A 12284-nucleotide genomic window follows, 5' to 3' on the forward strand; every position below is an offset into this window, starting at 1 on the left:
ATATAAAAAAATAAATAAATACTTATAATTTATATATTTTATAATTTATATATATATAATATCTTAAAATAAAAAAAGAACATTAGTTAATATAATAAATTCTAAAATATTATGATTATATTCTTAAGACTCCTATTTTTTATACTATAGCTTAGAGTGTATGTAGTGTTTACGCTAGTGCCGCATATGGAGCCTTATAGCAGTATATCAAAAACTTACTTGCGCAGCTTCATTGCCCAGTTTATGCTCAGCACGGCATCCTAAATTCCTCTCACGGCTTCCGTCCACGCCACAGCCTTTTCTCTCCGGTGCTAAATTGCTTCTTTACTTTCTTTTTTTTTTGTAAAAAAAATTTGCCGGCGTGCACAAAATCAGACACAATGGGGTTTGTGGAAGACGAGCTCAAGCACTTGCGCGATGTTATCAGCGGCCTTGATTCGCGCATCAAGCAGCTTGAGCAGCGCGCTACAGGATCTACTTCAATTGACGCAGAGAGCCTTCGTATGATCTTGATCGGACCTCCTGGAGCCGGTACGTGTTTCAATTGTGCTATCGAAGCACCTCGGCGTCGAATATAGCACACAAGACTCATACAGTGATTAGGCAAGGGTACCCAAGCACCAAAGATCAAAGAGCGCTTTTCTTGCTGTCATCTGGTATGTCAATGTCGACTGAGACTTCATGAATGGCGCGCATAGAACTAATAGCAACTGTTTCCTATATAGGCTACAGGCGATATGCTGCGATCACAAGTCGCCAAGAAGACACCTCTCGGAAGGGAAGCCAAGAAAATTATGGACCAAGGTGGCCTTGTTAGTGACGATATTGTCATTGGCATGATCAAGGAAGAGCTTGAGAATAACAAGGAGTGCCAAGGAGGGTATGTTGACACCATTCATCTGCATGACACCGGGACTCGTTCTTACTTGGGCGCATAGCTTTATCCTCGACGGCTTCCCACGTACCGTGCCTCAAGCCGAAGGCCTCGACGCAATGCTCAAGGAGCGTGGCCAAACTCTCCAGCATGCTGTCGAATTACAGATCGACGATGCTCTGCTTGTTGCCCGCATTACCGGACGATTAATCCACCCCGCGTCTGGGCGCTCCTACCACACAACTTTCAACCCCCCCGAAGCAGGCTATGAAGGACGATGTAACCGGAGAACCTCTTATCCAGAGAAGCGATGACAATGCTGAGGCGCTCAAGAAGCGCCTTGTCACCTACCATCAACAAACAAGCCCCGTGGTTGGATATTACCAGAAGAATGGCATCTGGAAGGGCCTTGATGCCAGCCAGCAACCCGGCGAAGTATGGAAGAATATGTTGGATATTCTAGAAGGAAAGAAGTCTCATGGTTCTTCTATCTTTAGTAAAATTGCTGGAAGCAGCTAGGCCACTTGAGGATCATGTCCTATATATCGCTGCAGATGGGAATCTAAGCCTGCCACGCTGATTCTGCTTACCACTATCAACCTATTAATTTCTCTTGAGAGCTTTTAATGTAAGAAAACAGCTCCAGAGATTTTTCTTCTTCTCATGCAAGACGGGCCCATGAAGTGATAATTGAATGTCAGGATTGTGATAAGAAATGATTTCTATATAGTTTGCATGCAATGTATAATAAATGATAATGGCCGCGTTCTAGAAATGAAGAGTAGTCTCTAAACAGAAATGAGACTGTAACCGTGAAAGCCATCTACTTTCTAACGTATAGGATAGGAATACGGCAGCGCTAAACAATCAACTCTTTGCTTGCAATACGCCCAGTAAATGTTGTACTCCCAAAGAGATACCATGATATACAGACGGAGCTCAGCCCTTTAAAATCCTATCTCCTCGAAGTTGCTGAAGAGTCAGGTCAGTCAGTAGAGGTAGAGCATGTCCCGTTGGCGCAACTGACCATTCACCAACTGCCTCTGTTTGTTAAGCCAGCTCTTGGGGGCGTCATGTCGGCGCTGAAGTACGACGTGGTTACTCTGAAGCCGGCTTGTGAGGTCATACCAAGCCGTCGCAATAAGTGCATTCTCCCTTTGGAGGTTCTTGATGATATGATCCGATGCAGCCTGGACATTTCAATCAATTGAAGCTCTTCAGCAAAATTAAACTTTCATCATAGACCAAAACATACCTTTTGTGCCGCCGATCCTTCACCAACTTGTGCGGCTTTTAGTTTGGTCTGTAATTCGAGCCTTTCCTGTTCGGATTGCTCAAGTTGCTGGTGCAAAGTGTAAGTAAGAGGCATGTATTTCTTGTATACGGCGTATGAAATACCTGATTTCTCTGGATAAGGCGAGCTCGTAGCTTTTCGACCTTTTCGGTGGCTTTCTTGGCGGCTTCCGAGCCGTCGGCTTCTGTTGGTGAAACAGCTTCATTCAAATCTTTGTTCTCATCTGATTCCTTTCTCAGTTTGTCGTTTGCTAGCAGAGTGTCGACAAGCTGCGATTTCAGAGCGTCACGTTCATTCGTTATAAAGCTAGTTTCTTCCCTCTGTCGCTCAAGCTCGCTTGTCAATGAAGTTGATATCAACTTATCCGTATTCTTCAGCTCATTCAATGCTTCTATACTATCCTTCTGGACAGCAGAGAGATCTGTTTGTGCGCTAAGCAACTCTCGGCTCTTATCACCCAGCTGTGTTTCAAGGCTGTTAATTAGTTTTCGAGCTTGTTCAAATTCGAGTTCCAATCTTGTCAACTCCTGTCGAAGTTTAATAAATGCTTCAGCCCTAGAGTATAAATCAATGAGTATCAATTGCTCTGCACAACAAGATAGGCATAATGGACTAACCCTTCATCGGTACTCTCACTCATCAAAGCTTGCAAGTTGTCGCTCATGATAGTATACTTTTCGAATAATCCGTTAAAGTTTTGTTGAAGGCGTTCCCGTTGGCGTCTTGTTTCTTCCAACTCGCGTCGGAGAGTGGAAACGTCTCCCGGAGATCCAACTGTCTTTCTAATCAACTCATTCTCTGCTCTCAATCTGGATACCTCCAAGGGTAGGTTGGCCTGTGGACCCCCCTCGGATGCGATCAGAAGTTCGTCTTCTAGGTTAAACGGCGTAGGAGTTTCGCTCAGTTCAGCCTCTTCAACCGTACCGGCACCACCATTATGCTGAAGCTGCTCCTGTAAATCCTGAATGAAGTGTTCGTCGTGCGTTCTTTGAGCCTGTAAGCGCATGAGCTCCTCTTGAAGGGCCGTTACATCCTTCAAAAGTTGCGCTTTTTGGTTACGCTCGTCCCACAAATGCTGCTCCGACTGCGTAATCATCTTTGTCAATTCGTCTTCAGCCTTCTTGGTACGGTCACTCCGCTCTCTCTCCTCCATGAGCGAACGAAGCTGCTCCTGAAGCTCAGCTCGTTCGTACTGCAAGTTCTGCACTTCTCTCACTAGACTCTGTTGCGATTCGAGCTTTTGCTTGTACCGTTCTGCCATGTTGGCCTTCTTCTCGAACTCTTCCGCCTTGTGCCTCCACTCTGCCATCTGATCACGAAGCTCATCAGCCTGTATGTTTTTTTGTCCGAGGCGCTGTACTTCGCTCTCCAGCTGGGACACAGATTTCTGGCTACTGCGGATAACCTCTTCGTTCCTAGCAATGATCTCCATTTGCTCATGGACTTGTTCCTCTAGATGTTTAATAGTTTTCGCACTATGTGCCCCATCTTGGGTTGCCTTCCGCAAAACCTCAAGTTCCCGGTCATTTTTTTCCTTGTCATAAGTAAGCTCTTCGTGGCTCTGTTGGAGATGTTCCAGGCGAGTGATGTAGTCTGACAGGGTCTTCTTCATGGTATCAAGCTGTTGACGCAGTGCAGCATTTTGCTCCTCAACGAGAAGTTCAATGTCGCGAGCACCCATGGCAGCATCAATGGTTTCATCCAGGTCATCGTCTTCCTTAGAATTCGCGATATCGTGTTGCATAGCACGAATAATCTGCATGATTTCGGCTTGTGTATCACGATCCAGGCCATTCTGAATTCTAGGGACATACTTTTGATTGCCGGGGCCCATCGCAGCAGCCGAAACCATGACGGCGAGAAGCTAGACATGTGACATATTAGAGTCAATCGGTTGCCGTAGGACTTATGGAAAGCTGTACCTGGCTGATGCCCTGCGGCTCAGGGTTCTCGGCAATAGCATGGTAGTCGAATTTCTTGGCTTGATAACTGAGTTCGGGTATTTGGCGTCGGATGAACCGAAAGAGGCCTTTGTAGATGGCTTGTATATTTCGTTTGTTGCTCAAAGGTTTCGGTATACCCGAATTTGACTCGAGGTGCGAAGGGTCGAATTCAGGATCTAGCTCATGCAGAATGTGGCCAAGAGTTATTCCATTCGCCAACCCCTCGAGGGAATCGGCATCGCGATCTAGGTCGAAGACTCGATTAATCTGGAAGAGTTCAAATTAGCATGTCGTGACGAGGTATTTATCACACAAAGCGTGTCCAGATCCATAGATTGTCGACTCCGTAAGTACTGACAGCTTTCAGGAGTGCCGTCTGGGCACGCTGGTTGTAAGCCGGCATTTCGCTCGACATGTAGTTCAGAAGATGCTTATCGGCGTCTGAGATGTCCAGTGTTCATAACAGTCCAAAGCTATAGCATAGCGACTGCGAATACAGTTTTCGCGGCGAACGTAGCAAAGGTCTTTGGGTATTGAGTAGGAAGGCAGCCTGATACCTGGGCTGGATGCTTCATGCCCCCATAGGGGATATAGTGCATAATGAAGGCACTACTAGGGACCCGTATTGCCGTACTACTGTACTGCTACTACAGCAATACGGTACCTCTACTACCTCCATACTACTAGAGTACCTAGCATTAACATCATTAGAACGCTTGCTGTAACTAAGGCTAATGGACCAGGATCGCATTCTGGATGGGTGTATATAAACCACAGTGAACAAATTATCACAACTGCCCATACAGACTGATGGACATTCTAAATCTCCAGTACCTAATTATTTAGAGAATTTACTAGGGCGTACCAAGTAGCGTTTGATCTAATAATACCCCACGAACTAACTGCCGTCTCCACTAAACCCAATCTGCAGTCAAAGATCTGGTAGTAGGTACTAACACTCGGCGCCCTGCAGCCTCAAGCTGTTTTCAGCAGCCTGACCTACCTTCCTACACGTTACTCTACTCCTCTCTGAAACGATTCCCTACCACCATCGCCACAATCCTGCCGGTGGCTCACCACATACTCCCGCACGATTCTCGCTCGCTCTCAAGATTCGCTATTCCTATTTCTCTGTCTCTATTTACCAATGACAGCTCTCCCACACCAGCAGTCGACAATGTTTTCGCAGAGTTCATCATTCCTCCAACAACCTTCTCATGCCATTGGCAAGAAGCGGTCTCACGAGGAGGCTTCACATAATCTCGAGCCAGATGCATCACACTGCAATTCGCAACATAATGGGATGAATGGTGAGGGAATGGTGTTCGTTAAACCGCGTGCGGTTTCAATTGGTGAAACAGATAACCAATCTGGCGCTCAGCTTGACGATTTGATCACTGAACAGGACGGGAGTGGACTAGCAAATGGCCGGCCTCTGAGAAGCCACAAATCCCAAAGGCTTCTCGTTGGGAGCGACCACGCGTCTTCTAGTAAACCAACATCGGCGACCTCATTGCCAAACGCAGATGGCTCAGAAAACGGTATTAATGACGAGATAGTCATCGATCACTTCACACTACACCTTGGCATAGGCTGGAAAAGGATCAAGGATAGTGACCATGTCCAAGCGGCTGCTAGGGGATGGGCACGATTCATCGAGAATAACTATCCTCTCACTAACGTTAACGTCTTGCTGGAAAGCAAAGGCCTGCAGTCTTACCTCGTCGAGTCCACAGAAGGCTTCTATCTTTTTACAGAAGATTTGCGTCAAGCACAATTGGTCAGCCAAAATGCAACTAAAGCAATCCAGAATCTACAACAAAGCCCGCCAATATTCGACAGCATGAACCTTTTAGCTGCTGAAATATCAAATACGAGTAATAACAGTGTTAAAAATAATATATTTGATATATAGTTAAATATTTATTTTTAATAACATCAACGTTTTATTCAAAAGGCCTAATGACAACCTTCTCGCCAGATACGCCCTTTTTGTTCTTGGCCAAAGCAGCCTCCACACCGGCCAAACCACCTGGCACAATCACTGGTCGATTAGGTTCAAACAGGCCTCGGGCAATGTAACCGTCATCGCCGCCAAGATGCTTTGCGAACGGCTCACTCAAGTATCGAAGCGAGGGGACACTTCCAAGGCCGATGATCCTAGGGAGAGTTACTTTTGACTCGCCTTGGACGTCGAAGTTCTCGAAATCCAAGACTTCCGGTAGAACCACAACAATCTTGGTTACTGCCTCTTTCGTCGACTTGACTGCCTTCACAATGCCAACAGATAACTCCCTGGTGGATTTGGCGGAGATAGTATCAAGGATGAAGTCAAGAGGTACATTATCTCCAATGGTGGCAGCGAAATCGTCCGCCGTGGCCTCGCGACCGAGCACGACTGTTGCACCTAGCTTCCGAAGATAGTCTTTGTGCGCAGGACTCGAGTTGGTAATGATCTTGGAGAATCCAGACAGTCGTGCCATTTGGATCGCATATTGGCCCATGGAAGAGCTGCCGCCAATGATGACGATTGCGGCACCATTGCCGATTTTGTCCCCGCCTTTGTCCCACGGTACGGGCAATCCGTGGCCTGTCTTGTCGTAGTACGCCGTGAGTACTGCTAGACTCGCAAGCATAATTCCGCTGGCCTGGTCATCGCTAATGTTGCTAGGGGTCTTGGCCACCAGTGCTGCATCGATCTTTGCATACTGTTGGAATGTAGATGCATCGTAATTTCCAATTATTCCTTGGAAGAAAACTCTTTCTCCAACATTGAAGTCTGAGACGCCTGGCCCAATGGCCGCGATCTCGCCCGCGGCATCGGATCCCAGGACCGCGGGGAAGTCTGTAATGAAGACCTCGTGATCACGCATCTTCCAGTCTATGGGGTTGATAGATGTCGCAGTGATCTTGATAGCCACTTCACCAGACTGGAGAGTCGGCAGTGATCTATCGACGATGACATGCTCTTTACCTGGACTGGGCACCACAGCTGCCTTGAATGTTTCGGGAACACCCATGATGCTTATGGTATCTTCGGCGTGAAATACTCCGCTTCTATTCTACGTAACAGAGTGTAAGTCTGGCGTTTGCGTGCTGGAAGGCAATAGTTTTATTCTTTACTGAAAGTGAATTACTGGAAGTGAATTACTGAAAGTAAATTACTGACTTTAAATTACTGACTTTAAATTACCGAGAGTCAATTGCTGGAAGTAAGTGCAAGCTGTATTAGCTTTTATATATTATAGGTAATAGTATAAAAGTTAAGTTTATAAGTTATATGTGATAATCTGGTCCCTAGATCCTAGGTTATTATTATAGGGTAGGGGGATTCCTAAGGGATAAATGCATATGTTTATATTAGTAAATAGAATAGGATATTTAGTATTAAGTATATTGTATAAGTTATATAGTTAATAAATAAAATATAATTTATATTTAGTATTATTATAATATATTAATAACTAATTATTTAAGTTATTTATTAAGTATATTTTATTTAACTTATCTAATAAGTTATTTTATAAAAAGTACTATTACTTATTACTTTTTATAAATTATAAAGTATTAGTATATATTACTTTTATAAGAAAAGTACTTTTAGGTATTATTTTTTTTATTATTAGTTATTTTTTTTATAATTCTTTTAGAGTATATATTATTTATTTAATTTTAAAAATTTAAATTATAATATAATATTTTTTTAAAAGTTTTATTTTTAAAGTTTATTATATATTATATAATATTTTTTTATATTAATTATATATTATAATAATATATATTTTTTTATAAATAAAGTTTTTTATATATATAATATAATTAATTTTATATTTTTTATTAAAAAGTATTATAAAATAATTTTCTTAGTTAAATATATTTTAATTATAAGCTTTATTTTTTATTTATTATAATAATTTAGTTCCTAGATCTTAAGTTATTATTATAAAATAAGGAAATTCCTAAGAAATAAATATATATATTTATATTAGTAAATAAAATAAAATATTTTATTAAGTATATTATATAATTACTTAATTAGTAAATAAAATATAACTTATATTTAATATTATTATATTATTAATAACTAATTATTTAAGTTATTTAATAAATATATTTTATATTAACTTATATAATAAGTTATTTTATAAAAGTAATTATAAATAATATTACTTTTAATTATTTTTCTTTTATAAAGTAATTAAAAGTAATAGTATTTATTATTACTTTTTATAATTAGCTTATTAGCTTATACCTAATTTATAATATATACTATTATATTTATTAAGTTATAATATAATACTTTTCTTTTAAAAGTTTTATTTTTAAAGCTTATTATAATATTTTTTATTTTATATATTAGTATAATATAACTTTTTCTTTTTTTTATATATAAACCTTATAAATTATTTTCTTATATAAATATTTTCTTTCTTTTATATTACTTTTTTTTCTTTATAATTATAAAAATATTTTTAATAAAATATATTATTTATAAAACTTATATTATATTATATTTTATTGAAAATAAGAAATATATTAATTTAGTTAAGGAAAAGTTAATTTCTTAAACTAAAGTAATAAATATTTTTATTATATTATATAATTATTATTTAAATATAAATATTAAAAGTATATACTATTATAATAATTATTTTCTTTATTACTAAAAGTATATTTAATTATATAAATTATATAATAATAAAATAATAATTACTTTTTATAAGTTTTTATATTTTTTAAATATAAGGTTTTTATTAATTATAATATTTTAATTATATATTTATAAAAAAAGTATATTAAATATAATAAAAAAAAGTATAAAACTAAGGTTATTTTACTAAAAATATTAAATTAGCTTTAGTAAATTTATTAATTAAAATAAAATATTAAAAAGTATAATAATAAAATATTTTATTATAATATAAAAGTATTAGATATATATAATAAGGTTAATTAGTAAAGTATAAAAATTATTTTCTTAAATAGCTTTTTTACTTTTAAGTTTTTTAACTTAAAAGTAATATTAAATTCTTTAAGTTTTAATAAATTTTTTTTACTAATATTTAAAAGTTTTTTAAATACTTAATAAGTTCTTAGTTATTTATATTATTATTATAGTTTTTTTATTTTACTAGGTATTTATATAGCTTATTTTAATTAAGTTTAAATTTAAAAATTTTTTTAATTTTATATTTTTTTTCTTTTTTAATTATAATTTTATTATAAATAATTTTAATTATATTTTTATTTATTAAGGCTTTTTTTAATAATAAAATATAAAAAATTAAGTAAAATTTTTTTTTTTAATATTTAAAATATTAAACTTATAATTAACTTTTTTTAAATTTTTTTATAATTTTATATACTTTTATATTTTTATAATTTAGCTTATTATTTAATTATTAATTTTAATATTAGCTTATTTATTTTCTTATATATATTTATAAAAATAAATTATATTTTTTTTTAAAAAAATTAAATTTTTAAGCTTTATTTTATTAATATATTTTTATATTTATTAATATATAAGTTTAAGTTATATTTATAGTTTTTTTTATAATTTAATTATATTTTTTATTTTAATTATAACTTTTTTTATATTTTTATTAATATATAATAATTTATATATTTTTAATTTAAAATTATAATTAAAAAAAAATAATTATTTTATAAATTTTAATAATTTAATTAATTTTTTTAATTTTTTTATTTATTTAAAAGTAATATAATATATTAATTTTATTTTTTATTTTTTATTTAATTATAAGTTTTTTTTAAAATTTAAAAAAAAATATTTTTTTTATTAAAAATAATATTTTTTAATAATTTATAATTTATATTAATAAATTTTATAAATATATATATAAAGTTTTTAATATTTATTATTTTTTTATAAAAAATAAAATAAATTATTTTTATTAATTAATTAATAATAATAAAATTATTATTATATTTTATTTTTATTATTAGTTTTTTTAATAATAATAATTTTATAATATAATTAATTAAAATTAATTTTTATAATTTTTTAAGTATTAGTAATAATTAAATTTTATTATAAAGTAAATATTTAATATTTTTACTTTATTAATAAATATTATAATAAATTATAATATATTAAATTTTTATTTTATTTTATTAATATAATAATATTATTATATTTATTTTTTTATTTTTTATATATTTTTATAATTATATAATAAATATTTATATATTATTTATATTACTTTTTTATATAATTTTTCTAATATTTAAATTTATTATAATAAATTAATATTTTTTATTAAAAGTTATTTTATTTAAAATATTTTTTATTTTTTATTAAATAATATATTTTTTAATTTTTATAATTATAAAATTATTTTTTTTAATTTAAAATATTATAATTAAAAGTTATTATTTTAAGTTTTTTTAATTATTATAATATAATATTTATATTAAATAATTAAAAAATTTTTAAAATTTTTTTAATTTATAATTAAATTATATTAATTTTTTAAAATATTTAATTTATTATTTAATTAATTTTTATATTATAATAAAATAAATAATATTATTAAAATTAATTTAAATTTTAATTTTATATAAGCTTTTATATAAATAATATTTTTATTTTTTAAATATTTTTATTATTATTATAAATTTTTTATTATAAATAAAATATTATAATATTAATTTATAAGGTTTTATTAAAAAGAATATAATAAGTTATAGTTTTTTATTTAATTTATTTTTTTATAATATAATTTAAAATATTTATTTTTATTTTAATTAATTTTATTTTATTAAATATAATTAAAATTAATTTATTAATAATAATATTTTTAAATTATTAAAATATTATAATTTTTAAATTTTTTTATTTAAAATTTTTTTTATAAAATTTATAAATAATATAATAATTTTTATAAAGTTTTTAATAAACTTTTAATAATAATTTATTAATTTTAAAATTTTTTATATTTTTTATATTTTTTTAATATTTTTAAAGTTTTTTTAATTTTATATTATATTAATTTTAATAAAATTTATTTATATATTCTTAAATATAATAATATATTATAAAAATATTAGTTTTTATATTTTAAATTAATATTAATTAAGTTTTATAAAAAAATTAATATTTTTTAATATTTATAATATTTTATAAATATATTTTTTATATTTTTTATAAGTTTTTAAAAAAATTAGAATATTATTTAAATAAATAATAATAAATTAATTAATATATTTTAAAATATTATTTAAATAAATAATAATAAATTAATTAATATATTTTTTAAATATAAAATTAAATATTTTTTTAAATATTATTAATTTAATTAAATTAATTTAAATATTATTTTTTATAATTTAAATTATTTAGTTTTTTTATTTTTATTTTTTATTTTTTTATTTTTTATTTTTTTATTTTTTATTTTTAATATTATTAATAATTTTATTTTATTATTTTTAAATAAAATTATTTTTATTTAAAATTTATATATAAATTATTTAAAAAATATTATTATTTTTAAATAAATTTTTAAATTTACTTAATTTTTTAATATTTTTTTTTATTATTTTTATTATTTATTTATAATAAAAAGAATTAATATATTTACTTAAAATTTAAATAATTAAATAAATAAATATTTATAAAATAGTTTTTTTAAATTAATTATTAAATAAAGTTTTTTAAATAATATAAAAATTTTATAAAAATGCTTATAATAATTCTTAAAGTTATTATTAAATATTATAATATTATTAATATAAGCTTATATAAATTTTTAAAAGTATAATTTTTAATTTATAAATTATTATATATATAAAAATAAATTTTATAATTTTATAAAAATAATATATAATATTTTTAATTTTTAATTTTTATAAACTTATATTAATTATTTAATTTTTATATTTTATATATATTAAAAGTTAATAAAAAAATATATTTAATATTATAATATATATTTTTTTTTAATTAATATTATTATTTTTTTCTTAAAATAAAATTAAATATATATTTAATATTATAATTTTATTTAAAGCTTATAAATTATTAATTATATAACTGTTTTTATTTTATTAAATATATATTATATAATAAATATAAAACTATTAAATAAATATAATTATTTTATTTATTTTATTTTATTTTATATATAAAATTTATTTATAATTTTATTTA

The 12284-nt window shown here is 29.8% G+C and overlaps 4 protein-coding genes across 4 annotated transcripts; 2 read left to right on the plus strand and 2 right to left on the minus strand.

Annotated features, from left to right (window-relative positions):
- Positions 1 to 380: 380 nt before the first annotated feature.
- Positions 381 to 1188, plus strand: TrAtP1_008024 (uncharacterized protein; the record flags this gene model as incomplete). Its single annotated transcript, XM_014092807.2, has 4 exons — positions 381 to 531; positions 604 to 656; positions 726 to 880; positions 939 to 1188. 4 exons carry the CDS (start codon positions 381 to 383, stop codon positions 1186 to 1188), a joined length of 609 nt encoding a protein of 202 aa, XP_013948282.2.
- Positions 1189 to 1829: 641 nt separating this feature from the next.
- On the minus strand, positions 1830 to 4514 carry TrAtP1_008025 (uncharacterized protein; the record flags this gene model as incomplete). The annotated part of the gene is made up of 7 exons (XM_014092808.2): positions 1830 to 1846; positions 1902 to 2064; positions 2130 to 2216; positions 2273 to 2723; positions 2786 to 4032; positions 4091 to 4378; positions 4470 to 4514. The coding sequence occupies 7 exons, from the start codon at positions 4512 to 4514 to the stop codon at positions 1830 to 1832; spliced, it is 2298 nt and encodes a 765-aa protein (XP_013948283.2).
- A 549-nt stretch (positions 4515 to 5063) lies between these two features.
- Positions 5064 to 7521, minus strand: TrAtP1_008027 (uncharacterized protein). The gene is made up of 2 exons (XM_014092809.2): positions 7281 to 7521; positions 5064 to 7173 (listed from the first exon to the last, which is right to left on the minus strand). Exon 2 carries the CDS (start codon positions 7129 to 7131, stop codon positions 6058 to 6060), a length of 1074 nt encoding a protein of 357 aa, XP_013948284.1. The 5' UTR covers positions 7132 to 7173; positions 7281 to 7521; the 3' UTR covers positions 5064 to 6057.
- TrAtP1_008026 (uncharacterized protein) lies at positions 5289 to 6026 on the plus strand (the record flags this gene model as incomplete). The annotated part of the gene is made up of 1 exon (XM_014092810.1): positions 5289 to 6026. One exon carries the CDS (start codon positions 5289 to 5291, stop codon positions 6024 to 6026), a length of 738 nt encoding a protein of 245 aa, XP_013948285.1.
- Positions 7522 to 12284: the final 4763 nt, after the last annotated feature.

This window comes from Trichoderma atroviride, chromosome 4 (genome assembly GCF_020647795.1).
Source record: "Trichoderma atroviride chromosome 4, complete sequence".
NCBI lineage: Eukaryota > Fungi > Ascomycota > Sordariomycetes > Hypocreales > Hypocreaceae > Trichoderma > Trichoderma atroviride.

Excerpts from the sequence above, each read along its gene's own strand:
- TrAtP1_008027 (XM_014092809.2), bottom strand. The coding sequence starts at position 7,131 with ATGGGTGTTCCCGAAACATTCAAGGCAGCTGTGGTGCCCAGTCCAGGT.